Genomic DNA, 23,649 nt, shown 5'->3' on the forward strand with positions numbered 1-23,649 from the left:
TAAAAAAAAGCAAACTAATCTTTAATATCTCTAACATCTCATTTAGAATAGTTTCATAGAAACATCACTTTTATCGTGCAATCAAGGCTGGAAGAGAGCAGCAGAAGGAGGGGAAACAGACGCCGCATCGCCCTGGAAACCACAGAACTCAGCCCTGAGGCCTCAGAAGTTCTCCAGCAGGTCCACGATCCGCTTCTGCTCACTCTCCCGGAACTCCTGGTTCTTCCCATCCCCGATGTTCTCTGCATACTCTGCAGGAGAGAAAGCAGCACAAACACAGGCTGTGAGCGACATACCAGGCAGCGATGGCCAACCTCTCCTGTGAGATCTGTGTGCACTGCAAACAACCGGATGGGAATTTATGTAAGGAGCGCTGATGATTTCCTTTCCCCATCTCCAGGGTTAAAGCTTCGCCTAACAAACATCTGCTGACCCTCGTTAAAACTTTCATAGCAAAGAGAGACTTAAACAGGAACGCGACGCTCTCGTCATTCAGCAGCACGCGCAGACAGGAGCACTTGGACACGCAGTGCTCCCTAAGGCCAGGCCACGAGGCCACCCCACCATCCCAGGAGGAGCAGTCACCAGCACTCGGTGGAAGTGCAGAGCCGTAGAGCTGGCTGCTTTCAGCCCAAGAAGCCCAGCACACATCTGGTCTCCTCTGCCACCACAGCAGTCCCTGGGGAGGTCAGGCTGTTACACATTTGTTAAACTCCCCTAACTTTAGGTTTAATGTGTCCATTTTCCAAGCAACCTGAAGGAGGAGTTCTGTAAGACAGGTCCAAAGGAGATCAATTCCCCAGTCTATGAGCGTTTTTAAACCTATGGAAGGAAACACACCAATTAAGATTCAACTACAAAGCAAACTCCTTGCCTTCAGCTAGATCCTGATCAAGGCTTTGCCAGCCCACACGGCCAAACACAGTACAACAGGAATTCCCCTGCAGCTCTCTCCTGACATCCACCTAAAGCTCGTAGCTCTCATTCCCTCACCAGCTTGCTCCTTTCCGTCACCAGAACCTACATATTCAAAGATGGCTTAAAAAGAAAAAAACGAACAGCAGGTTTGGAGCTGTAAAAAAGCAGGGATCTGCACAAATCTCAGTGAATCAGGTGCAGCCTGCCTGGTTAGGTGGTGTTTTCCAGCCTCCGCCTTCTCTCATTCTTTCCCTTCTTCCTAAACAAACAGAACAGCTTGTATTCAGCATCTGAATGGTAAGTTGCTGGAGAAAGTTTGCTTTAATATTTATACGTTCAGCACTGCTACATGCCTCTGAGCTCTATCAAAGCCTTTATTATAGGAGCACTGAAAGGAGTGAGGACAGGGAGAAGTTAGCTGATGTGGGAGACTTCCCTCATGTGTGCATTCTCTCTCTCTCTCTCTCTCTCCACACACAAAAAGCAGAATTCTTTGCCAGCGCCTCAGGAAGAAGTCCTTTTAATATTTATCAACTGCTACAGTACCTGTAACAAGAGCAGGCAGCAGCACTACAGCTTGCTGCAGGTGAATCCTGCTTCTTCTCAGTCCTGGAGAAGGGGATGAGCGCAGGGAACTCTGCCTCCAGGTGACGGAGCAGCTCGCCATCTCACTAATGAAGGCAGCAGCAAGCTGCTGGCTGTGCTCCCTGCAACCACCTGCTCAGCTGCCTGCAGGGCAACCCGGGGGCAGAAGTTTGGCTGCACAGCGCAGGTGGGAGCTGAACTCCAGCGTGGCACAGGATTAGGAGCCTACGAGATGGAGGTGAGCGCTCGGCTCAGGCTCTCCTGTCCCCTTCGGGCGGAATCAGAGCGCTTTGTGTCACACAGTTCCCCCAGGAGGAACAGCCACTGTCCACAAACGAGCTGAGGCCGTTCTGTGCTTTGTCACAGTAAGTGCCTCTGAAACAGATGCAGCAGCCGCAACTGCCTTTGTTTATTGCAGCCCAAGGGCAACGCTTTCCTGGCCGCTGCTGCTCTCGGTGGCTGAGCACTGGGTGGCAGCAAGGATGGTGTGGCTGCCTGCAGAGTGACAGCCACCAGATGTGGGGGCACGGCACACCTGGCAATGGGGCTGCTGTGTGCCCCCAACATCAGCGCTCTGCTGCTGCCCCAGTGAAGCAGGCAAAAGCAGGACTCAGATTCCCTTTGCCTTCTCCAGAAGCTCCGCATTTTTCCTCCCAAGCATTTTGGTTTCACAGGACCACGAGCCCAGTGACTCCTGGGGCAGGCTGTTATGGGGGTACCAACAATGGCTGATACTGATTTGAAAAGAGCAGATAAAACCCTCAGAACTGGGCTTAAAAAACAAACAAAACCAAAAACATCACCATTGAGGTTTTCTGTATTTACTTGCTTATTTAAAATTCCATCACTTCAGTGAGACAGCAAAAATCAGACATCAGCTCCCTTTGCCTACAGTTAAACAGAGCTTACACACTGCTGTAGCTACACAAAGGGAAAGGACCTGAGATCGGTTTCTGCTTCATTAGACAAAATACAATGGTTACAGAACAGTAAAAATCAATAAGGAAATATTGAAGCTTGTAATGGATATTGGAAGCCATAAAGCCTGCACATACAGAGGGACCGCAGGCCAAATTGAGCATCGTCCTTACAACATCCCTGCCACCCCTTGTTGGTTACACACACTAACAGGTTGGCTCTGCGCTCAAGAGGCCCCAGAGGTGCCCTGGGGTTGGCAGAGACTGCTCCCTGCCCCAAGCACCCCTTCCAGCCACGTCTCCAGAGGATGAGCTAACTGTCCCGCTGCAGGAATGCTGATCTTCAAGGGAAGGAAACTGCAGGGCAAGTGGTCAGCCTGCAGGAGTGCAGCTAATGAGCCTCCAGCACTCCCTGCCTGCTCCTCCCCCTGAAGTCCTACCATACAGAAACAGTCCTGCTTCCTCGCCTGCATCATAAGTAATTCTGAGCAACCCCAGGGGATCCATCAGCTGTCAGGTTGCCAGAGAAACATGGAGAATATGTAGGCCATAAAATCAAACTAAAAACCAAGCACCTAATTAGTATGCAAAAAATAGAAAATAAAACCTGAACGGGAGCAAAACACTGAACGAGAAGTAAAAATAAACTGGTCCTCATCTGTCCTGAGAGCAAGCTGCAAACCAGCTCAGAAATGCTTCAGCTGGGGCAGGCTCCCAGCACCTCACTCGTTCAGAACAGAGCCTCCTGTTTCAGTTCCAGAAGCTGCTCAGAGCCCCCAGCAGGATGTGCTCGGAGCCCCCAGCCAAGCTGTGTCCGATGGATCAGCTCTTCTGGAGAGCAGGGCTTTGATTGTGGTGTAACCTCACTTACAGCTAGCCCAGTCTTTGCTGACAAGGTGCTTGATAACAGGGGTATGACTACTAACAAAATCTAAATGTCACCAGCAAAGACGGCAGATGAGCTCTGTCAGCCCCTGCCTGGCAGGAACCTTAGGGCACTCCAGCCCTGCGCTTCCCAGGGACCCACCAAGAAGTTCCTTTCTAAAGTTACTGACAACTGTGACGGCACAAATCTCAAGCTCTGCCAAGTGTGACAGCTGGGGAAGAGCTGAAGAGAAAGCCCCAAATATTGCACCCATCACTCCTGTTATTAACATGCCATTTAAGGTCTCTTTAGAAAGGGAACACATCCCTGCTGAGACTGCTGTACAATGTGTACTTTCTCTAAGCAGCTCACCAGACACGATAAAACCATTACAAAAGTTTCACAATGCAAGTCAGTGTCTGTGAAAGAAGGAACCGGACGAGGAGTTCACGCAGCTCCCCCAGTCAGCAGGTGGACCAAGAGGCACAGAGGGGAACACGGGGTGTGCTGGCACACGAGCTGCAGTGCAGGTAAGGCTCTCAAGCAGCTGCGGTCCAGGTCACGTATGGAAGTAGAAATGTACCATGTTCTAAGGTGAAAATGGGCATTTGGAGGCAGGAAGCAGCAAATACTGCTTCTGGGGAAGGATAAGGGCCAAAGAGCTTGCCTGTAGCTCCAGGTAATCTCATGCTGTCAGAAAATTACTTTTTTTTTTTTATATACCTGCTATCATTGCTATTCCCAAAGAAAGCAGAGACACTGAAACAACACAGCCCCAAGCCCAGAATCCCAGGGACGCTGACAACTTTTCTTTCTCTTCATGAGAGAAATCCTCCTGTCCAAGACCTGCACAGCCTCTCAGAAGCACAGACCTCTGCTACACAAGGAGAGGCACTCCCAGGGGCGATGGATCAGTGCTGGCAGCTCAGGTTGGGCTGCAGAGAGAGCCCTGATCCCTGTCCCCTCCCCCTCAGTCTGTCTGCTTCTGCTGAAGGACAGCAGGCGACGGATGAGAGACACAGCTCAAATAAGCACTGCTCTAATTCAACATAAGCATTCAAAATAACAAGCAGTACTTTAGAATCAGGACTGCAAATCACAACAGCTACATTTTAAAGCTACAGAGGATACTTTAATGCTATAATCCATATTAATCTGACACTAAGAACAAGACAAATACACCATGGATACCAATATGGTGCAGATGGTAAAGAGCAGGGCCATGTTAATGAAAGATGAGACTCCACTATTCTTTCCTCTAGCATGTGTATACACTTCCCTTAAATATTTACTCTAGCATTCTAGCGTGGGCCAGTCAGCCTGCAGCTGACAGCAGCATCAAGTGCTGTAGCATTACGTGACAGCAGACAACAGCAAGCATTTTAACTCCAAGGCAAGGCTTGCCTCTTATCAAGGATTTCAGCCCTGGTCAGATCTCACAACATAACTGCTGCTCAGAGATGCTCCTGAAATCGGGGAGAATGATGTGTGAAGGCTCATCCTACAAAGCCATGACCAAACTGTCCCGGTACAGAATGAAACAGGAATATCTCAACTCACCCTTCAGTATGTGTCGAACAATTTTAATGGAGCTGCCTCTCATGTTCAGAATCTGATGGACTCTCTGACGAATCTGACCAGGAAAGAGAAGGAAGGAATCTTCATTAGAACACAAAGCCATGCACAACCCCACTTTTTCCCACTCTTTTTGAGTGGAAACCACAAGAACCACAAAACCAAGTTAAACTTTGCTAGTCTACAGTCTCAGAGCACTTAAAACATTCAGGAAGGTATATGGCATACATATAAGTAATCACAAGATACAGTCACAAACCCCAACACACCTCTGCCAGAAAAAAATGCAGTATTTCACAGAGGTCAGGAAAAGTCCCCATCTGCAGTCTGTGTCTCTGAGAGGCCCTGCAAGAGATATTCCCTTTCAGCACTCCTAGCAGAGGTATAAACAGGACCTTCCAGTTTCTAAGTGTGGCCTTGCTCATGGCAGTCTGCATGAACTCAGTGATAACCATCAGCTCCTATCCCTACTACTGCCCTCCTCACTGCTGTAACTCCACAAAGCTGCATGGACACAGGCCGACAAGCAAGATTCCTCCCAACAGAAGGAATTAAGAAAAGACTAACAGGCAATATTTGCAAAAATAGTCTTGCTTGTATCATGCAGTATTTGCACTATTTTTCATTATTATATCATGCAACCATTGCAATATTTGCAAGGATTAGTCTTATTTGTATTACAGACGGAAACATGGCGACTCATCAGCTCTCTATATAGCTTTACCTGGGGAACATTGGCATTACAGATTTCTGCCATGATGTAGGAAATGAGCTGCAGAACAAAGAGACCAGCATCCAGGCGGCGGAGATAGAATTCGTCTTCCATGTCATCATCTATTATCTCTCCTCGGCGCACCATGTCCTGGAAAGCAACGCACGGAAAAGGGGTCAAGGCTGTCTCTCAGAGAACTTCCCATTACTCACGGTGATGAGTGATGCTGGTGATATTTGCAGTTTCTTAAGGAATGCTTTGTTCTCAAAACATTAACACCCATACGCTTCTTACCAAAGAAGTACTTCTTTTGATAATGTATTTAAATCCATAAAACACTTCACTCAATTTAGAACACGGTCTTGTCTCTGCTGGTGTGAAGTGCGTCCATCCGCAAACTGACATTTTAATTTCAACACAGAAGTTATGTTTCTAACTGGAATGATCAGAGGCTGCGAATAGGAAACAAACCAGCTCTTTGTCAAGGTGGAACAAAACCCGTGCTCTTTTACTGGCCATCTGAGGGTGCTGTTCAGCAGTGCAGAACACGACTCCAGCAGCTCAAAGCATACAGACCTCTTAACTTTATCACTGACCGCTGGATAAGAAATCAGGTCTCAACTTGTGCACGAGTGCAGTTTCACTGCTCGCAGCCATTCTCTTCCAAAGCCATTGGCTGGGCAGAGCGATGGGGCTGAGCCTCCAGCTGCAGCCAGCACAAGAGCTCTGCTTCCACGGGATGGTTGTTCCTTTCCCTGCACAGAGGGTGCTTTGCTAGAGGCCCACACAGAGCCCAAAGGCAGAATGCAGGAGGCTGCTCCGTCCTCCTGGCTCACACGAGCGCTTGCCGGTTCAAACAGCAGCAAAGCAGCCCAGCAATGAGCCCTGAGCAGCTCCCTGCACAGAGAGGCCCTCCACGTCACAGGGTGAGCCCAGCCCGACTTTCCTCAGCGACCAACAGAGTGCAATCGCTGATGTCACATACGACCTTTTGCATTTAGGGGTTTGTTTTTTTGTTTTTGCCTTTAGGAAAAGGAAGCAGCTTGTCACACCCTGCGAGCTCGCTGCAGCCCGTGTGATTTATTATGCAGCAGGCTGGCAGGTGGGCACGCACCAGCAGAGCAATATTTTCTCATTAGAGCCATCACCAGAGAGAGCTCTGTACCTGTAATGCTCACAGAGCGCTTCCTTCACGCACACACGCTCCAGGCAAACACACACAAGGTCACCAGCACCAGAGCTGATTTCAGCCACCACATCTTCTTGTTTCGTCAAACCAAACCCTTCTGTCTAATCACAGGGAGAGTCTTCCAGGCATGGGAAGGAATATTAACCCTGCACACCGGACAGCACAGGGAACACTCAGCATACGCACATCTGATTAAGTGACTTCGAGCTGCAGTTTTTATTGCTGCCTCCCAGAATTGAAAATAGAAAGCACAGGTGATGAAATGCTTTCCCATTCCTCCTAAGAACCCAGTTTGCCAATGAGAGAACGAGGTAAGTTTAAGAAACGATGCCCAGTTACCAGTGTTGTAAAGCCAACTGCATGGGCTGCACCTCAGGATGCCTCAACACTGGTGTCTGCATAACTGCCAGTTACTCCAGACTCTCAAAATCACAGACATGGGTGTGACTGGGCAAAACCTGCAGGCGAGCTCCTGCCAGAAAAGAAGAAATCCAATTTTCTGCAAGCAGCAACTTTCCTCACCCCACATCAATGCCAAACTGAACGAATCTGATCAAATCTGGGCTCTAAAGCTGAAGAACGTTGGGACTGGCAACCAGAGGTAGGCAGCTATTCAATGAAGCATCCAAAAACCTCGTTCAAGGAAAAAGACAAGGCACTCACTCCCAAAACCAGTGCTTACGCTCTCAGTGCACACAGGCTTAAATGGCTGTTCTTCTCAACAGCACTACATTCCTGAACAGGAAAACATCAAGAGGCACCAAGGATTCTGAATCGCCAGAGCAGGAAACAAAGGCCATTTCTGCTCTGTATTCTGATCCCAACCCGGTGATCACAGGAGCAGAATCCAGACAACTGTCGATTTGATTACGCAGGGAAGTGAGCAGCCTTAAGAGCCCCTCTCCAAAGAGAAGCAAAATAATTTTGTGCCAGTGAAATAAGCAGATACGAATTAGAAAACAGGTACAGTCTTAGGTGCTTTTTTCCACATCCTTTCTATTATTAAAAACAATAAAAAACCACCAGCAGCCTTTAAATGCTAATCTGCCTCCGTACAGTACCAAATAGCCACCTTTCCACTTTGTCTCTCTTTCAAAGCTGTCAAGTCGCTAACCTCCAAATGAGCACTCAGATGCCATTTCTAATCTGCCAGCAATATGTGCTGAGATGCCCCTTGCTGATGGGAGAAGACAGCAATGAGATGGGCTTCTGTGAAGCTAAAATGAGCTTCTCTCGCACTAATGAGGCAGGACTGACGGGCCTCAGGGTGTCAGGTAAAGCCTCAAAAACTGAAGATACAATGGATCAGCCGCTGCTACACCAGGGATCACATCTGCTCCTGGCAGCCAACGCATCGGGGCCCAAAGCATTCTCTGCATCCTCCTCCTTCCTCACGCATCATCCACCATTCCTCAGCAAGGCTGAGAGCAGACTTTGCTCGGAGCAAAGCAATCCTTCTCATAGCAATTAGGCTAATCGTGGCGTTATCTCCTCTGATCGCTTCCGAACAGATCCCACAGAAGCAAACAGCTGGGTAACAGGAGATGAAGGGATGCTCTCCTGCTGGACCACGTTCCGATTCGTCGTCCAGATTCATGCTGCAGTTTTATAACAACTGTTCTTTGCAAAAAGCTGGCTTAAAAAATTCCTCCCCTCCCTCCTACTCTCAGCAATTCCCACGCCTTCACTGCCAGTCTGAAGGGCTGAGCTATAAACCAGATCACTAAAAGAAAGGAAAGGGAAGAGAACTGCGAGGGCAGGAGCTTCTTATGCCGGCTGCACTACTGAAGATAAAACTCCAGGTATGATACCTTCAATCATTCTTTGTATAATCAGGTTTCCACTTCTTGTAATGCAAGACTTACACCAGGATACTCTGTCCATCAGACTCAAATCTCTCTTTCTCTCTCTCCTCAGGATAGGCTGAACCTGTAAAATCTCATTGAGTCTTTTTTTTTTTTTTTTTTTTTTTTCCCCTTTGGGGCAGGAAAGGATCTGCATTCCAGGCTTCTGGAGTACTAACAATGTCCTCAACCACAAGAGGAAGGTCAAAAGCCCCCCAAGTGACAAAGCATAGCTTCTGCAGGACTGTGTTCACACATCCACTTCAATGATTCATGAGCAACAACTACAAACGCTAAAGCAGCCCATAAATCCTATCAGAGGCAGACAGCTCCCTGGGCTGATGGGCAGAATGACAGCTTCTGCCCGCCTCTGCCTGAGGAATCCACCGGAGCCTCTTCAAATCTCAGCAGACCATTTCCCACTGACCATTTTAGAATGCTGAGAACCAAAGAAATCCATAACCCCCCCAGGAGTGTTCCAAGTGAGAAGTGAAGCTCAACATCATACTTCATAAACACCGTGCCCAATATTCTAACCCCACTCAGGATGCTGGGAAAAAAAAAAGCAATTTATTTCTGGAAAGCAGAAACGTACCTCATAATGACTGCAAATAACCATTAATGCACTCTGAAACCCTGGGCCCCAATCAGAATTGGAAGGCACACAAAGCAGAGCAGATGCATTTCTGACCCCTTCTGATGAAGGAGTTCAGCAGCAGCTACCAGAACAGGGCGATTCTAAGTTCCTGGTACTTTATGTTATTGTCTTACAGAGGATAAGAGTTATCAGGTAATATTTAGATAGACCTTATTCTGTACTATTCAGAGAGCAGCTTATTCACCTGCTGTTTACTGCCCTGCCAGTGCACACAAAACAGAATAATAATAATAATAAAAATCTAATGCTGCTTTGGCATTTCTCTGTCACTGGGGACCTGTGCGTCGGAGAGCCCAGAGAACATTTGTGCTGATGCACTCCCTGCTTAAAAGACCTCACAAAGCAGCTCTAACAATAATAACAAACTTTGAAAGACACCTCGTGGCTCTGTTCCATGCTGGAATAGACGAAGATGTTAGTTCTGCTGGGAATTACTTCGTCTGGGGAAAAGTGGAGCTGTGGGATGTGTGATGATAGTACTGGATGTAATTCAAGTTTATGGACCTGTCACCAGAACACAAACAACACAGTGCACGTATTTTAGGGCATTTAATCTCACAACTACTCTGAGAAATAGGAAAACATTTTATTTCCCAGCTGTGGAGTGGGGATACAAGTAAAAATAATAGCTTGGTGACAAACTATCATCTGTGGTGCTTAGAGATGATTGGGATTGGAACTGGACAAACTTCCAGCCTAGTCCAGCCCAGCCTCCAAGCCTTCTAATCTTTATCACCAGGCTCTGAACACTGCTTTGAAAACCAACGTCCTTCACACGTGGAGTACAAATCTGCTTCTCAGGGGTGACATGCAGCATGAGTAAATCTCAGTACAACACTTGGATATTTCCTGTTGAAATATACTGCAGAAGGTCAAAGCACGTATGGGATGTTTCTGCCAAATCCTATTACTAGCACTAATAGGAGTGAAGAACTGAGACCCATTTATTGCAGCCAGGCCAGCCCGCAGAGCCCTGCAGCAGGGCAAAAGCACACTGGCTTCTGGATACGAGAGGAAAACCTGAATGCTTATCTTTTCTCTTCTCCTGTGTACCACAAAACATGAATGGAACATTATTATTAATCAAATAGCTTCTATACAAGCTGCTTCACACCCAAACAGCTCCCTTCAACCCAAACTCCCTGCTCTGTGCTGTTTGCTACAGGTGTTAACATCTGCAGCCTACTTCAGGACTTCCTTGGATACAGAGCACACATACACTGGCTCTGCGTGCTGCCTTTAAGAGCTCTGTACAGCAGCTGCCCAAACGCTGTGAGATTTCAGCCAGAAAAAAAAAAATAGCTCTGCTTTTTGAGTTCTAAAACCCACACACCAACATCGAAACACAGAGAATAAATAATTTCTTCTGTTTTGAGGTGGATGGATGGAGAGCAGAGGGATAGCAGAAGAGGGTAAAGGCCGTTTGTCTTCAGGCCACCGTCCGTTTGCGAGGCTGCAGCTGTCCATATGGAGCCCAGACGCTGGCAGCAGCAGCTCCACTCATCTCTCAGCCCCGTGCCTTTTGCTGCTGAGCTCCAGTGCCCCCCAGCATGTCTGCTGGTGCTCAGAGCAGCAGCCTTGGCAGCGTGGGGATGGCTGTCTGTGAGGCTGCTGGGGGCTGCAGCCGGGGCACGGCGAGTGCCCACACGGGGACGGCGCTGCGGTGATTATCTCCGTCAGCACTAATCAATCTCATGCCCTCCTCTGTGCTGATACAGATAATCTTGTGGGAAGCGTGCCAAGCTCGCTAACGGCTCTGCAAGCTGCTTCCTGACTCCGACAGCTCGTTCTCTTTCACAAAGTCTGTTCCAGACCCAGTTCCAAGAAAGTACTGTGCGATACCCAAGCTCGTGTCATTCGAAACGATTTGCTGCTGGTGTGCTCAGAGAGCACCAGGCTTTGGCTCTGGCCTCATCTAGCTAATCAAAATAGAGCTTTCCTTGCAGGCGATCAGAATGCTGCAGACCAGGGTAGGAATCCTCACACATTACCATGTAATTGTCTCTCTGCATTTCACTTACTCTCCATCTGCCAAAACAAGCAACATCTCAGCCAAGGAAAAGCGAAGGCACACCAAAGCACAGACTTAAGCCCTCCTAGTAAAATTCACTCTAAGAAATGGCCAGAAACATTGCTGAGAGTGAGTTCCCAACCCATCTCATCTGAGGGATCGAGAAACTGGGGGGGAGGGGGAATAAGAGCTGAGGGGTAACAGCATGGGGATGAATCTGGGAGGGCAGCTGGCAGATCAGCAGCAGTGCTGTGCCCATGCAGAAGCATCAAAGACATGTGATAGTACAACTTATGCAATACATACATGTTTCTCTCCATCAATCTTCTTATCAGCTGCCTGCATTGCATCCAGGTACTTAAAATACAGTTCCATCAGCCTATCAACCTGCAAGGGCAGAAGAGATAGACCTAAGCAAGAGAAAAAGAACAATGCAATCATCTTATCCTTAATGCTATGCTGTTTTCCTCCCAGCTGCAGCCTTTGCAAAATAACAGGTAATTCTGTCACTCACAGGAAGGAATGCACTGGAAGGCTGCTGCAAGCACTGGACAGATGAGCATGCTGAGTCTGTGAGCATCTGAATGTAATCCCATATCACTATACAGCCTCATCAGCTCCAGCTAAAAGGAAGCAAACAGACGTGTTCCTGACTCTCTCTTTCTCTCTCTGCGTTCTGGTTCTCCAGCTCTCCTGCTTTCTTAAATGAACTCTTCTGTCTAAAATGAATGCAATTGTCAAACTTTTGTTAAATGCATGAGATACTTTGGCTTTCCTGCTCCCTGTATCAGGCAACTGAAACCATTTCTAGTGACAGGAAATTTTCTGCAATTGGTAGAATGAGTTATGAAAAAACACCTTTAAAACACACTGATGAGAAATACAGAAGAACCAGTTTTTCCCCAGTGGCAGAATTTACAAATCCCCTGAGAACTACTGGTTTACAAAAGCTGCTGTTACTGTTTCACAGCTATTTGATCCATCCACTATCATGTAAATACTTGGAAAGAATTTCCCAGCCTAAACATCAGCAAAGCAATACATTTTAGAAGAGGAATGGAGAATGCTAAGTGTGTACTATTGGAACTCCTACAAAAGAGCTTCACTAGATAAAACAGGCACCTTTCCCTGCCTGGTCCTGTCAGAGGCAGCACAACACGTTACAGGGTCAGCCATCAGCAGAGAGACACAGCACAGCACTGGGAACCCCTACTTCCACACACATCAGGAAACAAGAGTGCTTATGATGCAGGAGGCCAAGCACTAGAGGCACTGCCAGTTCTCCAGTTTGCAGGCAGCAACATGAACAAGAGAACAATGGCATATGAGTGTACAGGTCTCCACATGCAGGAGCAGGGACTGCTTTTTAGTAACCCAGCACGTGCCTGCAGGCACCCGGCCTTACCAGGCACCCTCCCAGCACTGCTGCCCATTGGCTGCAGGCAGGGCAGCAGGCACACAGCAGCACACTCACTCACTCACCTTCTCACTGTCATTCTCTGTAAACTTATTCAGCAGCCGCGTCCTCTGCTGCCCTCTGAGGTTTCGCAGGAGGGAGGCCAGGATGGAGCAGACATGTTCTAGAGAAACGAAATGAAAATTGCATGCTGAGATCAGAAGTAGGAACTTATTTTCTCTGTAACATGCCATCAATTTACTATCACCACTCCCACACATAGCCTCGATGAGCTGGGTTTCCTTTCCAGCACAGTGAGCGGGGGCAGCGCAGCAGTGCAAGCAGCAAACTGTGTTTGTGGGCAGCTCCCATCCACAAGCAAGCCAGGAAGGCTTCCCCAGCCCTGCTGCACTGCTTCTGCTGCGCCAATTCTGCTTTTCCTCAGCCGACCTGGAAAAAGTGACTTACATGGAGCACAGATCTGAATCAGTGCAAGCACCCAGGCTGGTGTGCAACCCAAGAGCATGATATAAGAAGTACCACCTACGTATAACCTAACCAAGACCTCAGGGACATTTGCTACTGACAATTCCAGAGCTCTGGCACAGGTGGCTCAGTGCACCCCCTATGGGACCATGGGGGTGAGCCTGAGCTGCTGCACAGGTGCCAGCTGCATACACCACACAGATGGAGGCTGCACAGTGGAATCGCAGGAGATTCCACTCCCATGCTCTCCTGGTGCTCCTTTACAGCATTACTGCAGAACCAGGACATGCTGCTCAAGTGCTGGAGCACCCTGCAGCCTTACCTGCTTTCACATGCCCTAGTAACTCGCATCTGTAAGGAGAAGCCCTCTAGGTATCCCAAAATGTTTTGCAAAGAAAAATCTTATTTAGAAACACTGACTGTGGCATGAAATAGTGATGTTACCAATCTGCAAGTGGGGCCTGGAAAGGTCCAAGCCCGAAGGCAGAGTCCAGCGAGCAGCAATCAGAACACAGTGCTTTGTGTAGGACAAAATTCCAATGACTGAGAAAAGTTCATTTTTGTGATTTCTTGTAACAAAGAATGTTACCTTTAACTGATGCACATACAACACTGCACTCAGCATCATGGCTCATTCAAATAACAAATTCCTGTCCTGTTTGGAAAAGCTGACGGCAAAAGTAACAAATTGGCACAATAAAGGTCTGTTTAAGCAGACTGATGCACACCCTGGGTGTTCATTTCAGTAGACCATCAAACAAAGATACCTCCTGCCTTCTGACTGAAGGTCTTCCTTTCACCAAAGACATTTGCTATCAGGTTGCTGTTCCGTTGCTGCCCATTCTGTTCTCCATGCTTAGGGAACTTATCTATGCAGGTATTCATTCCAAAGGCTTTGCCAACTTTCAACGCGTGTCACAAGAGTAAGAGCATACTGACTAAGGAACAGGTTCTGCTGCTGTTGTTTTTAAAGGTTGTGTACAGCTGACAGGCTCCAAGGGAGGCTTCCTTTCTGCTGGAGGGTGAACAAGCAAAAAACCCACAGCGATAGGAATTCTCATTTGGAAATTGGCTGAACTAATTTCTCAGGTTATCAAATTAAGTATTCCTAAGTAAAACTGACATCTAAGTCAAGAGAAGGCATTTAAATTAAGATGAATTGAACAAACATCCTTTTATACTTCATTAGACTCTCCAAGTGAGCAAAACTAGACTGCAATAACTGTATAGAGAAAGAGCAGAACATGCAGCCCATCAAACAAGCTCTGATTGCTTCGCCACAGCCTCTCTAATTCAGAAGGAATTGGTGCTCTCTATTTTTAGCTCACTGAGTCTGCTCAAGAATTTCAAGTTGGAATCCAGCACTTGGATCTGACAGTTGGCTTGGGAAGTCCAGAGCCCCAAATCCTTCTGCATTTATGGACAGCTGAGATATGCTGACCCTCGGCTCTGAGTGGTTTTGAAACACAGCATTCAATACCACATCATCTGCATTCCAAAGTCTGCAATACAGAGGAATTATTTCAAATCTCACCCCCAAATGCACCTGAAGAATTACCCAGAGCCTATGCACACAGCACTGCTGGGGAGTCCCTGCCCTCAGGGTGTCCACATCCCAACACAGCCCTGCTGTGCTGCACACAGCACTGATCCCTCAGAGCTGCTTCATAGCAACCACCAATGCCTCCACTACAAAGCGACCCCAGTTAATCCTCTAAGGGGGGGGATGCTTCTTCATCAGACACACTGACACATACACAAGTGCTATCCCAGCAGAAGATCAGTCTTATTCTTACAAAAAACACCGGATTTGGCACCACAGCATTTGAGAGTTTATTTTAATAATAATTTTCTCTATTACAGAAATAGGTCCCTTCAGGGAACTATTCCCATCTCTTTAGGGCTCCCCAAGCTGCTACCTGATGCTCGCAGCAGCCAGTGCTGCACATGGATGCCATCTGCAGATGAAGCAAAATGAAAAGTTAAGTCGGTGACGCAGGCTGCAGATCCAGATCTCACTACTTAGCAGCCCATATTCTAGCTCGAGCCTTCTCTGGGTAAGAATTAAATAATTGTATTTTCATACAACAGATGAAGATTTCAAAGCACCCCCAGCCTCCATCACTTAAACGCAACCACACAACCATCCCCTCAGCACTGCCTTCCAAGAGCTGCCTTGCCAAGCCATTACCCTCGTTAGTGTAATGCTGGTGCTCCAAAACAAACATACTGTTACCAGCTCACCACTGGCACATTTTTCAAGAAGAAAACAGCTGCTTGCTGAATCTGTCACTTCTCCTCACCACTCTGCCTGCCAGGAAGGAACAACCCGCTGCAGCCTGCCCAACCTGCCCCAGGCAACAAGCTCCGTGTGGCAGGGCAGCAGGAGGCATCTCCTCCCACCTCTCCTCCTAGGGACACTGGGTATCTGATTCCAACTGCACTGAGCTGGTGCCCAGGTTCAGAGCTCCCTCTTTGTTGCTGTTTCCCAGCTGCTTTCCCACTTGCTGCAGCAGTTAAGGATGGATACTGGGCAAGCCTGAGACCCACTCACACCTCATGAGCTCTTGACAGTATTCATCTCTTACAGCACTGGGAGTAATGAACAGGCACAACATCTCAGGCATCACTGGAAGTATTTACAGCTTCTTCCAAAAAGTAGTCAAGTATTAACAAAATGGAAATGGCAGCGTTACCAGAAGCAGGCTGGCTCTGACCCCAGATTCACAGGGTCTCGCAGTAATATTTCAGAGCATATTTCTGTTTAGACAGAATTTTTCAGGAGAGAGAGGGAAGAATAGAAAAAAAAGCTACTTCAAAAGCGTGCAGTTTATTTCTGCAATGCTTGATGTTCATCGAGTCACACTTCAGTGCCCAGAGCCACGAAAACACTGCTTTTGAGGTGACATTTGTAGTTGCCTCATTACTCTTTTCAAAAGAGTTTTGCATCAAAGAGTTAAGAGCTTCAAACAACAGACCCTACAGGAGTAAAATAACTTATTAACAGCACATGAAATGGAATTGCCAGGAACTGCTGATACCAAAACAAGCAGGGCAAGTGTGTCATCAGCAGCCAGCACAGCAGCAGTGAACAGGCAGGCTGCACGGGGCTGGGAGCTGCAGGAGCAGCGATGGGGCTGGCAACAGACGTACCTTCATGCTCTTTTTCAGTGGTTCCGACCTTCTTGATCTTCTTGGGTGATTTCATGAAGAGTGGAAAGATGGTCCTCAGGCCAAGAATGTCAACAAATTTGTGGCAGTTATCTGTGCCCTCGGGTCCAATCATGGCATGATCCAGCACCTTCAGGGCACTGCTGCGGGAAATCTTCTTTTCTCTATGAAAGAAAAAAAAAGAAAAGGTGCAACTTAAACTTCTCAGGGACATGAAGAGCTTTGGACTACACTACTTCAAAGAGACGGCATGAAAAGGGAAATTAATGTGACAAGGGAAGTCACAGAGAGCCAGAGAACAAGGTCTGAGCAGATTTCCTTCAAGGAACAAAAACATTACACCGACAGATGCTCTTTTCAGAACTGCAGCTGACGACAAACTATTACCTTTTCATTTCTTTTCATTATTTTTATTTCTATTTCCTATTTTCTTTTTATTTCATTTTATATTATATATATACACACACACACACACAAAACACACACACACATATATTCATTCTCTCTCAACTACTGAGGAAGTTACTGCTTTACTACCTTACAAACATTAGCACAGAACAGGCAGGGAAGCCTCGGTGGGTACACCAAACAAATACTGTCCCTCCACAAGGACCAGGATTTAGAGTTGGCAATAATTCACTTTAATAAAGCAGTGTGCCTGATGAGCGCAGCCTGGTGGTCAGCTGGAAGGAAGAAACCCCCGCCTGCCCTGTACAGAAAGCTGAAAATAAAGTACTTCTCAGGCTAGATAATACAAGAAATGTTTTCAGGGGAAGTAATTGCATATTGATCAGCATTTAGGAAGGTTGCACAGAGCTGATCTCTGGAATATTCATTGGGTTTAAGTTCAGGCTTTTAGAGATCAATAGTTGCTTGACTGGACTGTCTAGAGTTGATTTTATTTGAAATATTTATTCTGCTGGAGGGCAAGTCGTTTATCTTAGTCTCATCTCGGTTTATTGAGGTAACTTTCAGCTGAACACTAATTCAGAGACAAGCACACAAGTATCACCGAACAGAGAGTGACTTCTAATAGAGAACCCTGAATTACAGCTTTATTTACAACCATTGTTTCCTCCTTTAATACCTCCACGTCTCAGGGAATTTATTACTCTAAAAAGAAGAGGTGCTAACATTATTTGGACTTCCCATATTAGCACAATCTCTCACCAACATACTAGCAAAAATTACCACATTTCATGGGAAAGCTCTGTATAAATTGGCTCTGTTTAATTAACCACAAGACTTCAAAAAGAGACGGTCCAAGTTTCCAGAGGGTCATTAGGAACAGCAGGACAAGAAAACATTAAAGCATTTTAATAATCATGAAAAATATACCCTGAAATAATTATTGCTGAGCTTTGAGGAACTGCACAGAGCTGTCCATTTTCACCTCATTTTTGCTATACAAGAGCAAATGTTTTTGTGAGGGTCACAGCAGAGCTTCAGAGCAGGAGGTCACGTTGCCCAAGCGATGCACATTCCCGTGAGCTTCAGACAGTAACAGAGAGAGCCATGCATTTTCCCTAGGCAACAGAGAATCTTCTTGACACATCCCCCTAGGGAATCCGGAGGCTGCATCCCCTCCAAACCCTAACACAATTTTACAGCAGAAGCAGTAAAAGCCTCTTGTCAGCATGCACAGAACTGACACTAAAAGCCTGCTCTTCTCTCTTCTGGCTTTGTAAGGCAAACTGCTTCTAGGTTACTAAGGCAAGGCTGGAGGACTGTGTGCTAAAAAGTGTTTCCTAACTCCCAAAATAGTACTGAAATTAATTCTACACGACATTTACAAACTTTCCACTGCTGCCTAGCCCCCACCAAACCCTCCTGTTTTTGGTAACCAACACCCTGCCTCCATGGCAGCAGAGATGCAAGCAAATAACGGGAGGTATCTCAGCTCTCACCCCAACCCCAAGCTGCTGCTTGCCTCCTGCTGCCACAGCTCCATCCTCACAGACCCCTCAGCACCCCCTGCATCGCATTCAGCCACCTGGCATTGCAGACCCACACAGGGCTGCATTCAGGTGCCACCACTGCCTGCCCAGGAGCCCACAGTGCAGCAGCACATCATGCTGATGGCCACACGTTTGAAGTCTCAGCATAATGGGCAGTGGTGCTGCTTTCATTACTGTCTGGAAGAATCTCCTGAGCACGTTAAATGTTTGGCTGAAGGAGGCTGTGCTTGCCCACAGTTCTGCGCACGCGGCCATCAGCAGAACAACGTGGTGAGATGTATTTGGTCACAGCAGATATAGGATCCTGTGTTCTCTAAGACAGTAATGGAGATTCAGGCCTGATATCTTTATTCTCACACAGCTTATCTATCTCGAATCGTTGTCAATAAACTTTCAACTCTTTGTCCTTTCATCTGCACAGACTATGGAACAATGATTAACCGTCTTTAGAGGAAATACAAAAATAACAGATCTTTCCCCCCAGCCTTCAGAAGGAGAGAAAAATACTCTGCCCTGTTGTGGGTAAGGTGGTGAATCACAGCTGAATGACATCTCTATTCTTTGTTGTTTATCATGAACATATAAAGGTACAGAAGTGTGATACTCTCAGGCAGCTCTCCAGATAACAGCCATCAAAGTGTTCTCTGCACGTACAAAGTAGCCTGCAGGCTCCACAGCCACACTGTCCAAGGAAATGGGAGCACCTGCAGCACACACAGACTCCCAGCGACAGAAATTAACAGAATCAACTGTCATCTTCATAACCAGCAGACACTAAATATGTAAGAAAAAACACAAACGCACACCAAACGCCTGCAGCATCAGTTCTTTGTCTGAATCAGCAACAAAAATACCAGATTAACACTTTCAACTCCAATCTAAAAACACCATTAGGAGCAAGAAGCTTAGTATGTCCTGCTAGGCCCTGCTCTGTCTAGATGAGTTTTTCCAAGTGTGGAGTCCCACCCACATGGCACGAGAACTCCAAGTAATTAGTTCTGCAAGGCTAGCTCAGCAGCTTAGTACTTGAGGCAGAGGGAGGCTTCCCTCTCATCCTTAGTTTTGGAGCTTTTCTTTAATTAGCCTCAGGAAAACTCAGTGTTCCTATTTGAATAATCCACACTTGGTTATTTATTCAGCTCCCTGCTGCTGCACATTACCCAGCCATGCGCTGCAGGAATACATCAGTTCTCGTTGGTGTTTGCTAACCAGCCACTGCATGCAGCTCAGCACACCGAGGAAAGCGAGACAGAGCCCTGCTGTGCCCAGTCCTGAGAAGTCTCGTCTCAGAAGACACAGATCCAGGCCAGGAAGCAAAAGTTGACACAGCAGAGAACTCTAGAGATTCAAGGTGTGACAAAACACATCACAAGAAGAAATGAATATTTATGCCTATTTCACAAAAGCAATTTTTGTATCAGTGTCCACAAAAACTTCTCAGCTTGGATGACACACAGCACAGTGAGACCTGAACCGGGGAACAAAAGGAAAAAACATTCCTCCTACAGACATCCAGAGGTTCTCTCTTACCTTATAAAGGTCTTTTGAATCCTGACAGGATTAGTGGCCTAATCTATAACATTCTCTCATCTGGGTGTCTGCTGCAGACCTGTACTGGTAGCTTACAGCAGCTGTTAAATCCACTTCTTATGAAAATTTAAAAAGTAGAGTTTGCATCTCTGAGAAAGGTACAAGTAACGTGCTAGAAGAAGTCAAGCATACTAAAACACAAATTTTATAAACAGGAAAGTACAAGCATCTTGCTAGAACACATGCTGGTGGGTCAAAAGCAGGCAAAAAAAAATCACCCAGTGACACAGTACCTAAGCATCAGATTCATCAGCTGGAGACCCTCGCCTTTTAGGAACCGATCCCGGTTGGAACTGAGCATCAGGCAGGAACAAAGAGAGTCAAAGAGGTTCTCCATCATTTCCTGTTCTTCTGCTGTACTGGGGTTATGTCGTTTAAACACCTGCATGACAAAGAAAATGATTTCATCGCAGTGCAGGGCTCGGTTTGACCCACACTGTTGCAGTGTGTTTTGCATCACAAGTTCTAAGCATCTGACATGCATAAGCCTGCAGTCATCCAAACAGCAACCATACACCTGACTGATGCACTCTCTTGAGCTCCACTGCCCTTTCTGCTGTCCTGACTGTATACCAACAAATGAGCAACAGCCTAATGCGTGACTTGAAAGATGATGCATGGCCTCTGAAGAGAAACACAAACTCACTAAGAACATAATTCACAAAACTATGTGGATAAGTTTGTTACAAGACAACTCCCAGGCCAATGCATACCTGAAGGATCTGCTCTGCAGCACCCTGCTCCACCAACAGTGCCACTGCCTGATTAAGAAATGTAAGCAAACTAAGAACACGTTACCTTCAGCTAGCTCAGTGCTAGAAGCAATGCAGCACAGCACCTGGAGTGCTCAAAATGGCCAAACTTGAGCCATCCCTCCCACTCTCCTCACAACTGCAACAAAATAATTTAATTTCTATGTAATTTAACATCATTGCCTGTGAAACAGAGATTGTCCTCACTTACCATAGACACCACATTTATTTGGCAGTTTCTCAGGAATTGTGTCACCACTAAGATAATGTGCTCTCCCATTTTGGTACCCACAGACTGCTGGGACAGCACTGCACTCCAGCTCTGTCCCACCCGCCCACCCCCAGCCTGCGGGTCTCCTGGCAGCAAGGAGGATTACTCACAGATAACTGCTGAAGCAGCACATCGATCCCATCCAGCTCCCCAAGCAATTCTCTGTTGTCTAGACGGGAGTGGGGGAAGGGAGAAAACAGAGAAAAATGAAGCTAACTGTCAGATTTTACTGCCATCTAACACTGATACATCAGCAAACAAAATCGATATGGCTTGACAGAGTACAAAAGCTGCAGAGAAACCGTGGGCGCATGCGCACACAAAAGCACGCATGGGAGTGATAGCATAAGCAAAGGGAAGCCAAAGGCAGAAGGGTGCTGCTGTGATCTGAAACCAGCCCAGGGCCCATCCTAACAGCACATCAATGCCAGAGGCAGCTCTCACCGTCATTATTCTGGAGCAGAATAGCCAGCACCTCACTGCAGTACAGCTTGTTGGCATCAAAGGGCATCTTAGCCTGTTGGGGGAAGAGTGAACAAAAGACTCATCAGGGACTGCTCTGTGCTCCATTGAACTGGGCAATGCACTGATCAAATCGCTGAATGTATAAGCAGTGCTCAAGCAAAACATAACAGCAGTAATTTTGTAGTAAGAACCAATGACAAAACAGTAATGAACCTTTCTGATTCAGGAGCAGTAGGCTGTGTGCATGTATGTGCATGTGTAGAAAGTCACCTCCAATCCTTCACACCATCCTACATCATTAGCTTTGTCTCAGTCTGCTCAAAAAAACCTCAGAACGTTCTCCAGTTGTGGGCAACACAGAGGTTCCCTCCTGTGATAAGACTTCCATGGCATTATTACATGTTGTACATATGGCTTATCCCTATTCTGATGTCTGCACCTGGCACCAAGAAAACACATCCCAGTAATGTTAAATAGGAGCTGCCAGTTGGATATGAAAACCAAATATCATAGTTGGGTTTAGCCTGCACAGTCACATAACATCCATTTCATACGTCCCCTCCATATGCAAAAAAAAAAAAAAGCAAATGAAAAAACAGTGATTATTGCTTCTCCTGGAAGAAAAAAAAAAAAGTAAAATCCTTGAAGTGAGGCTCTGAACAGGAGCCAGTGTTGTTGTGTGCTGCCCAAGATGCTTCATCTACAGAAAGAGACTGAGCTTTAGTCAATCAGATAATAATTGCCACTGGTCTGCTGCTACTGTAAAATTTAAAAAATAAAAATGCCTTCTAAAAATTGTCAGTAACCAGCCATTTGGATTCGCTGTTCCAGAAAAAAAAGTACAAAGTAATGAGTGCAAGGCTTACACATACCATTTGTCACCCACAATTTTTCCCTCCAGCACACAACTACCTGCAGCTTGATTGAGCAACCCTGGCTGCACGGGGCTACCATGGGCAATTATCTCAGCCTGCAACCAAAAGAAAGGGCACGATCCAAATGCCTGCAACAGGAAACATGAGAAGCAGGAGGATCCCAAGTGTCACAAGTATTGACTTTAAATAAAGCTTTTCCTTGGAACAATCCCTAATCACACCAAGCTGATGGTGTTTATAGCAACCACGCAGCCCTTCCAAGCAGCTGCTGGCACAGGTTGGGCATTGCAGCAGGCACTCGGTGGCCACCAGCTCCCATTACAGCACACACCAACTGCTGTCATACAACAAGCATTAGGAAATAACGTCCTGTTCTTTCAAGGCTGCACAAAGCACCATCAAGCCCTGCTTGTGTTTGGAGAAGCGAGCCATTACGCTCTGCAGCTGAGCTTTCTGAGGCAATTCCGACCATCAGAATACAATCATGCAACTTGAAATGTTGTCAGCAAACAGAAATTCACACCCTGCACCGTGTGCCAGATGTCCTTATCAACTTCCAGACAGAGCCTTCATTTTAAGAATCACCCTAAGACGGCCTTCAGCAGCACGGTGCTCTGCCCAGATGCTGAGATACCGGTTTAATCCTAAACACATCTGTCAGGGCGAGAGATTCAGGACCAAGCACTGCCAACAGCAAAGGCTTCCGGGCAAGGGTTTTATTAGCATGCATCTCCCCACTACGACAGCTTGTAAGCAAGAAAAAGTGCTGCCTGATCACACTTCCCTGAGCCCAGAGGGAGTTAACACATGCCAGGGTGAAGGGAACGCACGCATTCAGCACCGAGTTTCGCAAGCCTTTAACATTCATGTTCTGGTGCAACAAGCAGGGGAATCCAAATTGTGATTATTTTGCTTTCCCAAGTTTCTAAGTCTTTCAGCTGCAAGAGTAATTATAAGGCAGGCAGCAGACCTGCACTCAGTACATACCTGCCTGGAATAAAATTAACTTTGCCTTTTGTATTTAAGCAGAAGGAACATAATTATGTTACTACCTGTAGTGAGAAATTATGGGTTACTCCTGCTAACAAGTATATGAGGGGCACACAGGAGTCTATGCATGACCACAAAGCTGTATTTCTGTGATACAGAGGGCACACTAGCTGTACAGACATTTAAATGTGGAGGTAGCATTGCCTTGCTAGCAGAGTTAGCAGAAGGCTCAGAATCTATTTGCTGTCTTTTCTTCACTAGCTCTGCAAGAGAGTTAAACTATCAATTCCTTTCCTACATTCTTCTATGGAATGTTTAGGTGCCTCTTCCCAAAAGACAGAGTTCAACTGTACAACTCACTGCCATAGGATGCTAAAAATATCAATACATAAATGCAAAGCCAAATGCAACCTACTTTACA

At 46.6% G+C, this 23,649-nt stretch overlaps 1 protein-coding gene across 4 annotated transcripts in view; it reads right to left on the reverse strand.

Annotated features, from left to right (window-relative positions):
- The window catches only part of CTNNBL1 (catenin beta like 1), a 39,121-nt gene continuing 15,472 nt past the window's right edge, over window positions 1-23,649 (reverse strand). For all 4 annotated transcript variants that reach the window (XM_085241285.1, XM_085241287.1, XM_085241286.1 and 1 more), the window contains 9 exons: window positions 21,343-21,415; window positions 21,009-21,067; window positions 20,109-20,257; window positions 16,310-16,491; window positions 12,757-12,854; window positions 11,581-11,661; window positions 5,585-5,722; window positions 4,846-4,918; window positions 1-251 (listed from right to left, as the gene is read on the reverse strand). In XM_085241285.1, the coding sequence (XP_085097411.1) occupies window positions 163-251; window positions 4,846-4,918; window positions 5,585-5,722; window positions 11,581-11,661; window positions 12,757-12,854; window positions 16,310-16,491; window positions 20,109-20,257; window positions 21,009-21,067; window positions 21,343-21,415 (942 nt within the window). In that variant the 3' untranslated portion in view covers window positions 1-162. The remainder of the gene's footprint in view (window positions 252-4,845; window positions 4,919-5,584; window positions 5,723-11,580; window positions 11,662-12,756; window positions 12,855-16,309; window positions 16,492-20,108; window positions 20,258-21,008; window positions 21,068-21,342; window positions 21,416-23,649) is intronic.

Source organism: Meleagris gallopavo, chromosome 22 (assembly GCF_905368555.1).
Source record: "Meleagris gallopavo chromosome 22, MGAL_WU_HG_1.1, whole genome shotgun sequence".
Taxonomy (NCBI): Eukaryota; Metazoa; Chordata; class Aves; order Galliformes; family Phasianidae; genus Meleagris; species Meleagris gallopavo.